Consider the following 12,480-nt stretch of genomic DNA (forward strand, 5'->3'; position numbering starts at 1 on the left):
AGCACAAATATGCGTGCACACTCAACTAACCTAAGACACGTACTTTAATGTTCATAATGTACTTTTCAAAGTACCTCATAATGGTCACACAATGTCTTATTTTCTTGAAGCAAAACATTGCTAATTCCGGTCGCATTACCCATGACGTGGATACGTGAGAGGAAAAAAAAGCCGTAAACCAACAATTGAGTGAAGAAAAGAGATTGATGTGTTTTTATTGAGTTGTGCTTTAAAACGATTCTTCTATTATTGCTCATTGACTGCCATTAAAATGAACTATTATTCCATTGTTCTACCGTGTCCTTCCCATTGTTCTGCACGTGTACACATACACCTACATCCTGTCTACGCACTTATTTTCTTTACAGAAAGCAAACGCACTTTCTTACATCAGTTCAGTTTGCTCATTTAAATATCATGGCTTTGGTTTATTCCATGAAGCAGAAACTACCGGGCATCCACTGACCATTATCATACCCGACCAGCCTATAATCTCTAAAGATGGTTATTGAATGTATATATATATATATATATATATATATATATATATATATATATATATATATATATATATATATATAGCTACACTTTGCAATGTGGGTTGTTGAAACCTACACCTGTGGATAAAAAATGGTTTATATTAATGATTCGTTTTGTGACTGTATCATCCACGAGTAACCAATTAAAAGAAAATAAATCAAAACACATAAATCATCTCTTTCAAACTTTCCTTTAATACTTGTGTGTCACCAAATTGTTAACCAGGCAAGAAATCCATTATCACTGAAAAATTATGCTACGTGGGGGTAAAACCTGCACTGACACAGAACACATTTCTGCTTCCCAAGTGAGTCACTAATAATGATGACTGTTTCCCAGTCATGTGTCTGTGCCAGGTACTTGACTTTAGTCAGCGGAGCTTTAGGTTTCATATCCAGTTTGTGAATGTTGCTCGGATGATTTGTACAGAACAGAGAGGAGGAAGAGTTGGACCTGCATTCTCCTCCCAAGGAAACCCAACACCCCAGGCCACTGAGACCAATCCCAAGAATGCCAAACACTCAGCAATACATATTCTTTTGGTGGGTTCTCAGCATGGCAGCGTGGCATAAACAGTTGCAGGTTTCAACATGACGCTGTTCAATCTCATAATACTCTCGTGGGCAGTGGAGAGTTATGAGATTGAATAGCGTCATGTTGAAACCTGCAACCGTTTACACCACGCTGCCATGCTTCTTATGTCTGGAAGGAAGAGAAGAATGGTTTGGTTGCTCCACTCTCGACTCTTCCCAATATCACCGCTGAGCGTGTTTGTGGCAACTTTTCTGTCAAAGCGAACTGATTTCAGTCTGTCTGAAATGGTTTATTGGCCACCATTATGATGTAGGGGGAATACTTTCAATGAATGACGTGGAGTCTTAACTTCAGAGAGATTATGTGCCTGTGGATAACCCATCAACACTGAATAAAGTGGATCACTGTTGGCAGAGGGGGAGAAAAGAATCAGCAGCAGCCAAAATGTGGAAGTCTGTCATGAGCTTATGATGGCTTTCATGAATAATTTACATTTTATGTGGTGAGCGTTTATTTTTTATTCAAACATAAAAAATTAAAAAATATACAGTGAATAAACAGAATACATATCTGATTAGGTTCAAGTGTTCAACAGAATTCACTCATTTAAACACAAGACCCCTGATTCCCCCCCACAGGGCTCATCAGGACCAACATGAAATTCACTTTCTTGTACTAATAGACTATAAGTGCCTGTGTGGTCACCGTTGTCACATCTGTGTCTGTAGGAACAGTGCCATCTGCTGTTACAGGGGCAGAAGGGAGGAACCACACAAAAAAAACACACAAATTAAGTGTGATCTCACTACAACTTACTGCAATGCAGCATTAAAAAAACACCGGCGCGTTGCTCATCTCAGCAGCAACGGCATTCATCTTTTGGGACTAGGAGTCAAAGTTCATGTCACTTCCCTCTGGACAAATCAGCTCCCAAATACCAGCTACTTCCCCGTCAGTTTAGAGTGTTCAATCTCATATGATGGCTAAACTGTGTGGTCATACATCTAAAAAATGGATTTAAAGAGGAGATCGGTCTTTAAAATGATTATTTTTGTATAATCAACATACTGTTATTCCATCCATCCGTGTCATAATGTGTGGTTAAAACACTACAAAAGTTACATTTAGTGCGGTTGCTAATACAGTTAGGTCACGCCTGTCCAATCCAGGTTCATGGCTTCAGTAAACACTTTGTTTTCTTTCTGCTCCGTTGATGGCAGTACCAGCCGGTTAAAACAACTCCACCGACAGAGCATTCTCCATTATGCTGCAGCTCCAACGTGCGGGAAGCTACAGACCGCAGCTTTAAAGGAAAAACTGGTACACTTGCATCACCGGCGGCTGATGTCATGATGTCATAAAACGCTGTCACCAGAACCGCACTCCGGACTCTTGAAATGATAACTGCAGCAGCTGCGCTGGAGCCACTGAATCCAGTAAGAAGTATTTACAGCGCGTTTAGCTTTGGAAGGCGCAAAACAACCAAGGGCCTCTTGTCTCATTAAAAAACCTTTTCTGCACATCTTCTGAAAGTGCTTTAATGCAACCATATTATGTTGACCCCTATTTCAATGAATGCACCCCCCCATGTGCTACTTCACCACAAAGTCAACAGTTCCACAACATGTCTGTATAACTGTTCGATTAAGTCAGTCTCTGTTAGTCGGAATGCCGTGAGGTGAGGTTGTGGTGCATCAGTGCTTTGAGGTGAGGGTTAGGGTGGAGGAGACGCGGAAGATCTGAGGCAGCATGTTGCTCAACTGGTAGAACATCTCCTCTGAGATACTCTGTGAACACAAGAAGAGACACACAAAGACACAGCCAGGATTAGTGATGTTTGCAGCAGCAACGGGGGGAAAACAACACCTCTTGCACACATGCTCAGTCCACACACTTTTGGCAGTGGAAGGGAACCCATGTCACCTTTTTTTCCGACGAAATTATGCCCAGGTCAACCAAAAAAAAACACATCCGGTGCCGTTCAGTTCAACATCACAGGGTCTTTTTCTTCCAGAGGAAACTGTAGTCAAGATGCTGAAATGATGTGAGCTGCGGCAGCTATGGCTTTAACACAGGGGGACATGCCACGTTAGCATCACCACCCGCCAAATAAGAATGTTAAGTATTAATCTTTCATCCACACGCAAACACAGAGCGTGTGTGTATATATATATATATATATATATATATATATATATATATATATATATATATATATATATATATATATATATATAGCAGCCGCGTCTCTTTGAGGCACAGAAAACAATGTTGTTTCAGAGCTGCTATTTTGAATGGTGTCTGACAATGTAGCCGACGGGAGGCCAATACAGTCGGGAGTCCTTTGATGGCGCTGGTTTTATCATCCTAACCTGTCAACACGAGATTGCGGTATAAGCTGCGCTGCCTTCCTGACAAACCACAAAAGCTATGGGTATACAACATCCAGTAAAGCCCAGAATAAAGTAACAGTTAGGCTTCACCCGGCACTGGAGTCACAACTACCTGAACACAGATAGAACACCTCGCTGCGCAGCTGATCCTGGATGTTTGTTTCCCTTTTACTTTGACATAAGGTTCGACCTGGATATCCAAGTGAGTTCCTCAGCGGTGGAAAGCCAAGTGTTAATCCCGTTGCTTATCGCACAATTACATGGAGGATCTCTCTCTCAGCTTTCATTTAAGACGGCAGTGTAAACATTGGTCAAGAGAACATAAAGCTCTCTAGTCTGTGATTTATGGCACGCTCTTCAAACAGTCTCCCTTCTGAGCTTTGTTCAGCCGGGCCAGGTGTGCCTTTTGTGTGGAGTCGTGTACATGCGAGTCCTCGAGTACACATTTCTGTGGAATTGACAGAGATTTGCTGGCGAGGAACTACTCAAAAGGATGATTGTGAGAGTTGCGAGACCAAAAACATAGGTATTACGTTCTGCTCTCACCTTTGGCACCAGAAACTGGACTGTGCGCGATATTCCTCCATCCCACGAGGCCATCTCCATCATGAAGCCTGCACAGGAAAAACAGATTGAAAGGAATTCACAGGTCTGTAACCTGTAATGTTCAGTGTATTCCAGGCACTATTTTCGAATGCAGTTTTGTAATTACATTATTTTTTTGCTCTTTGGCTTTGAGGGAATGAAAGCCTCTCGTCTTAAAAAGCTGTAGACTTGGGTCTATATCTCTGCTATGTTGCTCTACCAATACACAGCAGAAAGGGTCCAATACGAGGTGCAATGTCACCTGCTGTTTTAAGTGTTGATGTGCAGAAGGAGCATAAAAGCGCAAGAAAACGATTCCTGAACTGAAAGATGTTGTTAAATATTCATCTTACCTTTGACACATTTGAATACCAGCTCTGCTCTCTTTAGACACCACGGTATGGTCATCTCCTGCAGAGAGAGGAGAGCGGAAAATGAGAACGAAAGTAGCGCTTAAAAACAACCAAAAAGTCCACACACACACACACACATACACACGCACACACACACACACACGCACACACGCACACACGTGAATGCCATCACCCACTAGACGGTTTGCCCTCCAGATAAACCGCACAGGCTGAGCAATGCGTATCTGACAATGTGTGAACAATAAGATAGTTTATCCGTATGACTGACGCCGGTGTTCGTGATGAGCCGGCTGGTGCGGTCTTTGCCAAAGCAATTGAGGCAAGTAAATGCATTTCTTACAACCACAAAATTGATTGACAGAAATTTTAATTTACTCTCTGCAAACTTTTAAACATGTATTACAGGGTAACTACGCAAGAGCTTCAATATTCCTTCTGCCTCAAAGTCTGTTTTATTATTGCTAAAGTTCTTCTAGACAAACTACGGTGTCTTCAAAGGCAAAACTCAAGAGCAGGCTTGTACAAACTGGCAAAGCATCTCCACTAAATGACAAACAAGACTGAAAGGAAGATGACAGGTCGAGAGTTTTGATGTGGAACCAGAAGCTTTTAATTAAAGTTCCTCTGGTTCCCGGGAGCTCAAAAGTTTGACGCCCTTGGTTACGTAAACAAAGACTCTCTATTAGAAATGAGAAGGAAAGAAATTCAATGTGGTAGCAGGAGTGCAATCCTTGAGGCTACGAGATTCTCAGTTCATTCTATATTCAAATCTTTATTCAGTTGAGGAACTCTCAAGGATATGCTCTTCCATTCATTTTCAGCAGATTTTTTTTTTCCGACCCCGAACCCGACCCCTGAGCTCTTGCGAGTACACCAAACGTCTCTTTCTTTTCTTCCTTCAGAACCCCCCAGTGTGTACCCCTGGTTGTAAATCACTGCACTAAGTAAGCAGGTAATCAGGATTAGGGCAGAGTGATGCTGAAAATGCTAATATGTTTGAATGATATTGCAAAGGACTTTCCATACTAGAGTGAATCATAATTTGTCCTTATTATTTTATTACTTTTTAAATAATGAATTAATAATTATTAAATAATGAATAGTGAATAATTATTTTAATAAGTGTGTAAAAAAAGAACACATTAAAATGATTATGGTGTTATTTTTGGTAGCCAAACACTTGCAGTTGTGCAGTTTGGAAGAAACGACTCACAGTACGTTTGTTTGTCCTACAAACTTACTACATTATTATCATCCTTATGAAGAGTGCGAGTGTGTGTGGAGGAAGAACATCATCCACATCATCTCGGCTGCTCTTACCTCCGACATGTCGTGGACCAGCAGCAGCGGGACCGTGATGGTGGTGACGTCGTGTGTGCAGCAGACCTTCAGGATGTTTCTCAAGCCCATAATGGCCGGGTCCCGGGCCGTGATGTTCCCAGAGCGCACGTTGTCGTCCACGCACAGGTGGAAGACCACGTGGACCTCCGACAGGTTGGAGTGCCGCGAGATGTAGAACTCACCTTGAGGGAGACGCGACAGTGTGCGACATTGAGAAGACGGTATGCAGAACTTGTGTGGTCGAAAAAATAATACTGACAAATAATGTGGAACAAAATACATCGATATCCAGTACCTGGTAGGATGTTAGATGGGTTTCTGTCAACATTTTTGCTCTTATCGTCACCCCCGTTCCTTGGAATCTCTGGAAGGATATACGTGGTAAAAATACAAAAAAAATCAGTACATAAAATAATTGATCTCATAAGGACACTTGATGGCAATGCACAGCTTGTAACCTAGAAAGAATGCTTCTATATACGGCTCTGCTCCCTGAACCACTCAACGAATGCTGCAATACGGATCTGGACACCGTTTTCTGTCAGTGCAGTAGCAGCACTGGAAAGTGTCCTTGACTTCTGACTATTTAATCCCCCACTCACACTGCTGGCATGTCGCTGACACCAACAACTCTGGGAGGTGCTGTAGTGCAACACTCTTACAGAGATACTCCCCTTCCGAAGACAGCTTCAATTCTAGAGATGAAGGTGCTTTTCTTGTCTTGCTAAACATCAAACCAGGTAATTTAGAGATTAACTTCAACTTCTGTCTGTTGAGAGGAAAGCCAAACAAACTCTTGAGAGTGTGTGATTTATTTGTGTGTCTGTGGCCCTGCTAAGCAAGGCCATGATCAACGGTAATAGTTAAGCCTTGTGTATACCCATAGCTGGGTATAAAAAAGAAAGAATGATCAACCGTCTTCACCAGCCTTGCATTACTCTTTCTAATCCTCTTTAAATGTCCTGTCTGAATCATAGCTGTTGTGGAGCAACCAAAAGTCTGACCAGGCTGTTCTTTGTGCTTGCTGCTCCGCTGGGCTCTGGCATAGAGCAACACCTGCTGCACCTCGTCCAGCTGCGCCTCCAGAAAGGGAAAGTGGAAGTCTGTGCACTCCTTCGCGACAGTTGCAAAGTCTGGGGGGGGTCAACACAACAGAACAGGCCCGGGATGAAATGATGCATGAAGTTAAAGCTATTATCTCTGTTATTATGCCTCTATAATGTACTCCCAACTCTAAAAACTAATTAGAGCAAACTCCTTTACAGTGTTATTCTCACGGTAAGAGTGAGAAAGCAGAATCCCCTGACCTCTCTTGATGCCACTGTAGGAGTTGACCCTGTTGTCGACCAACAACACCAGACCGCAGAGTGAGGAGGAGTAGAGCGAGAGGGCCGTCTGCAGGCGCCTCAGCTTCGCCCCGCCGCTGCTGTGCCGCCGGTGCTTGCAGAAGTCCAGCACATCCGAGCGGACCAGCCGCAGGTTGTGCATCGTCTTCAGTTGTGCTCCTGATCAGAAGAGGATTAGGCACCGTGCTGTAGCTCACATCAACACTGCTTTCCATACATCTTTACTAACGGACGCTACGCAAAACTAAATGCGATACAAGTGTTTTAGGAACAGTGTTAATGAGACTTCAAGTCAAGCACCTAAATGTATGGTGAAGCTCTCCTCCAGCTGAGGCTGCTCCTCGAACATCCTGGCTCCAGAATCCGCCAGCTCCGACAGCTGGCTGGGCTGCACCTTAATCTCCTCACTGGAAATCAGTGGTACAGAAAAATGTATTGATTAAGATATTTATTTAAAAAATATAGATATCACATTTAAATGTGTTTATTTGTATTCTGGCAAGAAAAAGACATTATGCAACAGATAAGGCACTTTTCCTTTGTGGCTATTTAAAAAACAAGAGATAATTCAAACAATTTGCTTATGCATGGCTCAGTTATAAGGATTCAACATTAGATTTCAGCACTTCATTTACAAACATTAAGAAACAATATAAAAGGAATCAACGTTGAAACCAGAATATCTTTACAGACTGATGACGAAGTTTGAAGTTCCACCAACACATAACAAGATAATGATATTAATCATGTAGAAAAAACTGATTCAGGGTCAGCACGTTGTCCGAGCAGCTCTTAGCATTCAGTTCCTGGTGATATCTGTGTTTTGATGGAATATCCAATGTATGCAGAGTAGTGTAGGACCTGGATGCAAACCACCACTCACATTATTGTTACCCACTTTAGGACTTCTTATCCCACGATGCCAGTCATAACTGATTTTGTAAAGCTGAGCATCAGTCAAACTTAGATGAGTTTTTGACCTCTTGTAATCACTTCCATTTCTATGTAAATGAGGTCTTCATAAGGGCCAGCAGACGTGTCGTGTTTTGGATTATGTAGTGCAGCGGTTAAGATCCTGTTAGTTCAGTGTTTGACCTCTAGTCAAGATTTAGTGAAACTTTTAAAGTAGCACATTCGTATTCAAACCATATTATTTTAATAATAACCGTATTTTATTGTCATATTATATATACATATTACATATATGAAATGTGTCCTCTGCATTTAACCCATCCTTAATTATTAAGGAGCAATGGGCTGCTGTGTTTTGTCAGTTTCATGCAGTTTTAACAATTTAGATCCCTCTTTTAGTCACCATATTTCATCAATGTAAGTTTTTATATGTAAGTATCCATATAAACATAAAGTGAACTCAAACCCACCGATGACACACTGTCAGTGAACAAAGTGCATGAAGTGCTGTTCTTTAGCTGCCTTTTGACAATGCTACTCCAAGATGTCACATCTGCACATTGTAGACATCTGCCTGCACTGCAGATTTTTTTAAACAAGAGTAAGGAACTCGAGCGTTTATCATCTTGGATCAACTATTGCTTTACCCCAAGATTTGAAGGAACACGATTAGAGCTGAATGTGCCTGTCAAGCTACATAGAAGTGTAAAGTAGGCCGACCAATATCAGCTGTCCACACACAAACGCATTTTATGCTTCAGTTCTCACACAAATCCAGCATGTTAACAGAGGCTGTCGTCCGAGTACACAAACAGACACACTCACGTGATTTGGCTGCTGTTGGATTTCTGCAGGTCCTGGTGCAGACTGATGACCCACTCCTGATACTCGTGCTTTTGAATGCCAGTAACTTGCTTCAGCTCACTGGCCCACTTGTTCTCCAACACCTGCTCAAAGGACACAAAGTCAAACACTAAGGAACTTAAATATACAGTAACAACAACATATATATATATATATATATATATATATATATATATATATATATATATATATATATATATATATATATATATCTACTGAGCGGGCAAATCTGAATTTGAAAAATGAAAAATTCACAAACTGAGTCCCTTGAAATGTCTGTGGTAAAATGAGAACTTAGTACTGGGATTAAGGTGCACCTGGTTAACACTGCTTGCAGAGCACCTTGACTTATTTTGTACCTGCTGTGCATCAAAGTGTTGAGAGGCAACTGCATTTACATCATGGTCACTCAAAGTATTTCCCAGCTCATGCATCACTTTGTCCATTTCAGCGGCTTGCCTGTCAGACAGAAACAAATATTCCTTGATTGTATGAGAAGAAATACATCATCATCGACAGAGCCTTTAATCTGGATTTTATGTAATGGGCCTACACAAATGAACTAAACTAGCAAAAGCACGCTAAGAACACAGAAGGTGAGTCGAGTTTTAGCCATAAGCGGGAGAATTTACAAAGAAAAATACCAACCTCTCTTGCAGCTTCTTAATCTCCATGTCTCTCTCACTGATGAGCTCGGAGATGCTCACAAAGTAGTTGTGCTCCAGGTTGAGAAGGGTATCTGAGGCAGGGGAGTGGATCAGCTCATGGTAAACGTCAGCAAAGTCCTCGTCCCAGCTGGGCTCTTCGGGTCGAGCGTGCTCCAGCGTAGTCTGAAGCAGTGAGAGGGAAAAGAAAATGACCATTTAGAAATGGTTACTGCAAGTGGAAAGGCAACCTAACCACGCCATGCATTCCATGTTGCATAGTCGCACCCCTATATGAAGGTAAATCTTCAGTCATTGTGGGCAATGATCTGCTGCACAAGAGTAGAACTCAGAGCGGCCAGTGAGATGCTGATATTCAGTAGGAAGTGTTAAAAAAAACAACTACATTTTCTGTGGGCAGGGGCCAAATGAAATGTGAACACATTATGAATGATCAGCACAACAAACAAGGCAGTTACATGCCCAATCCACAATTAGTAAAGCAACAGAACAGAATTAGAACCTGAACCTCCTCTATTTATATAAGCTCAGACCACAAACATGACGGACACTGGAAAACATCTGTGTGTATTTCCGTGTGACTGCAGAAAAATGTAAATGGGGAGCCAGTCCTAAATGTCAGTAGGCCAGAAGGTCTTCACAACACGCACCAAGGCCACCCTTGTCTTTATTTATAAATACCTGAGACTTACGAAATAAGAGACTTTGACTATCTCAGAAATGTGTAGGCAAGAAGACCATTCTTAACATATTTATAAAAGCACAAAGTCCCCTTCTGCATGTCGCCGGATTGTTTGTTATTGATCAATAATATAAAGCAATAAACCTTTTCTCAAATATGTGCAACTAGCCGCGAAACAATCGATTTCTGGGAAGACGCGTATCAAAGTTGAACCAAGTGCAATGGGGAGACTTTAAATGCAGCTTGCAGGCTAATGTAATGAGATTTCTTTTTTTTCCTCAGGAATAATCAATGTGCAGATGCACTGCACTACTGCTGTTTAAATTACTTTAATAATCCCTCACTGACCCAACGGTAGGGTTAAGGGGCATTCGAGGACACTTCCGAAAACACTGCTGTGGTACTACAAAAACATGAAGTAGTGTATATACGATCAGGGTGTGCCGAGCAGCCAGTGCCTGAAATAAACACCTGCCCAGAATAAAACACGCTGTTCACATTAATAATAGACATTATTTCACAGAAATACCTTCCTAAAGTTCTTTCGCAATTTGTGTATTGAATCAAACATAATCGTGACGTAAACAGCATTCATGAGTGTAGATGAAGCTGAAATTATGTAAGTAAAGTCAAAATGAATCCAAACACACAACCTGACAGTAAGTCTGTCAACAGCTGCAGTAGATACTCATATTAGAGCCTGCGGTATAAGATTCTAATGTCTTTTAGTTCTTGGGCACAATAACATACTGAAATGTGTCGTCACCTCCACATAAGACCTGGTCCATGCGTTGGTGAGCTGGTTCACGTCTACATCTCCCACTGTGAGTCTTTGCAGGGCCAGCTCTGCCTCTCTGTCGTAATCCAGGATGGTCTCACTCTCAATGAAGTTGGAAAGGGATGTTTTGAGCTCTACAGGAAGAAGTGAAAAGCAAAGCCAAACATGTAATTTAATTTCTGTGCAAGCCGAATATTACGTTGCAAAACCAGTGGGCTTGCTCCATTCCATCCGTTTAGGTTTCAATCTCACAGCACACATTCTGATACTGACAATACCACTTTATTCCCATGAATAGGGAGATATTATTGGAATAGATTCATCTAAAATAAACAGAATATGATGTTTCTTGTCCAAGTGTGTAGATTTGCTTGACATAACTCAAATAAACATGTTTGAAATACCATTTTAGCAGCCACTAACTCTCTAATTCAGTTATGTTCACCGCTAGTGTGTTTTGTAGGACTATATTGTGACAAATATTGTCACCTGAAAATGAGAATACAGAGATGTTTTAATGACGTGTTGATTTCCTTTGAAAGACCATGTGAAAAGGGGGCTTAACATCATCAACAGTGCCTGGGACAGAGAGCTTCCTGTGAGACCACAAACACATTCTTGTGTTTAGGCTTCAGAAACGCAGAAGGTAAAGAAACATTGGAATTTCCATTGACGAAGTCGACTCCACCTGGGAGTAGGATAACACCACAAATACAAAAGGTTGTGTAACCGCGCTGCAGTCTCACCATCCTCTATGTGGCAGGGTATTTTATGGAGCAGCACCAGGCGCCCGTGAAGGTCACAGATGTTCTCTTGAGCAGGAAACTGCAGAGGCACTTTGAGGACACAATTGTGTTCCCCCGCCCTGAACTCAAACACAAACTCCTTCTCGGCAGTGCTGTTCGTTTTGCTTTTGTTCTTCTTCATGGTTGGGTCTGAAAAAAGAAAAAAGAAGAAGAAGGAAAAAAAGAATGACAGTGATAAATGAATGAAGGTGATATACTTTAAGTGTGAGGGTCACGTGGGGTATTATTAAGCAAAGTGAACCACCTGACACAGCAAAGAAAACAGCGTTCCCCTCCAGCACAAGCAACACACTGGGTTCAGGAGTTCTTCATTGACACCTCGTTAAACTGTAACTAGCAAAAGAGGTGCGTTTCGTGGTTTCTCGTTCAGATAGATAATCACGGTTAAAAGTCGGCTGACGTTACCATGTTATTGTTGCTCCATGCTAGCTAGCAGTGTAGCTAAAGCTAAAGACAATACTAAATACATAAAAAAGGCGGCCTGACGTGGGCACGTGTAGCTGAGCATCGCTGCTTGCTTTACTTTGGTAAACATATAAATGCGACAGGTGGAGAATGTACCTGAGAATGAATGAATGTGGTGTTTCCTGCTGCAGAGACTGCAGGGCGCTGCTGTCAGGTTCAGTCAGCTGACTGCTCGGAGTGGCTCGTTCGCGGTTT

At 41.8% G+C, this 12,480-nt stretch overlaps 1 protein-coding gene across 1 annotated transcript; it reads right to left on the minus strand.

The window, feature by feature from the left end:
* Window positions 1-1,572: 1,572 nt before the first annotated feature.
* On the minus strand, window positions 1,573-12,480 carry c6h12orf4 (chromosome 6 C12orf4 homolog). The gene is made up of 14 exons (XM_034536025.1): window positions 12,382-12,480; window positions 11,761-11,949; window positions 11,003-11,148; window positions 9,538-9,719; window positions 9,249-9,348; window positions 8,851-8,972; window positions 7,414-7,520; window positions 7,075-7,272; window positions 6,772-6,900; window positions 6,063-6,131; window positions 5,747-5,949; window positions 4,406-4,463; window positions 4,014-4,081; window positions 1,573-2,861 (listed from the first exon to the last, which is right to left on the minus strand). The coding sequence occupies exons 2-14, from the start codon at window positions 11,939-11,941 to the stop codon at window positions 2,769-2,771; spliced, it is 1,656 nt and encodes a 551-aa protein (XP_034391916.1). The 5' UTR covers window positions 11,942-11,949; window positions 12,382-12,480; the 3' UTR covers window positions 1,573-2,768.

Source organism: Cyclopterus lumpus, chromosome 6, assembly GCF_009769545.1.
Source record: "Cyclopterus lumpus isolate fCycLum1 chromosome 6, fCycLum1.pri, whole genome shotgun sequence".
NCBI classification, from domain to species: domain Eukaryota; kingdom Metazoa; phylum Chordata; class Actinopteri; order Perciformes; family Cyclopteridae; genus Cyclopterus; species Cyclopterus lumpus.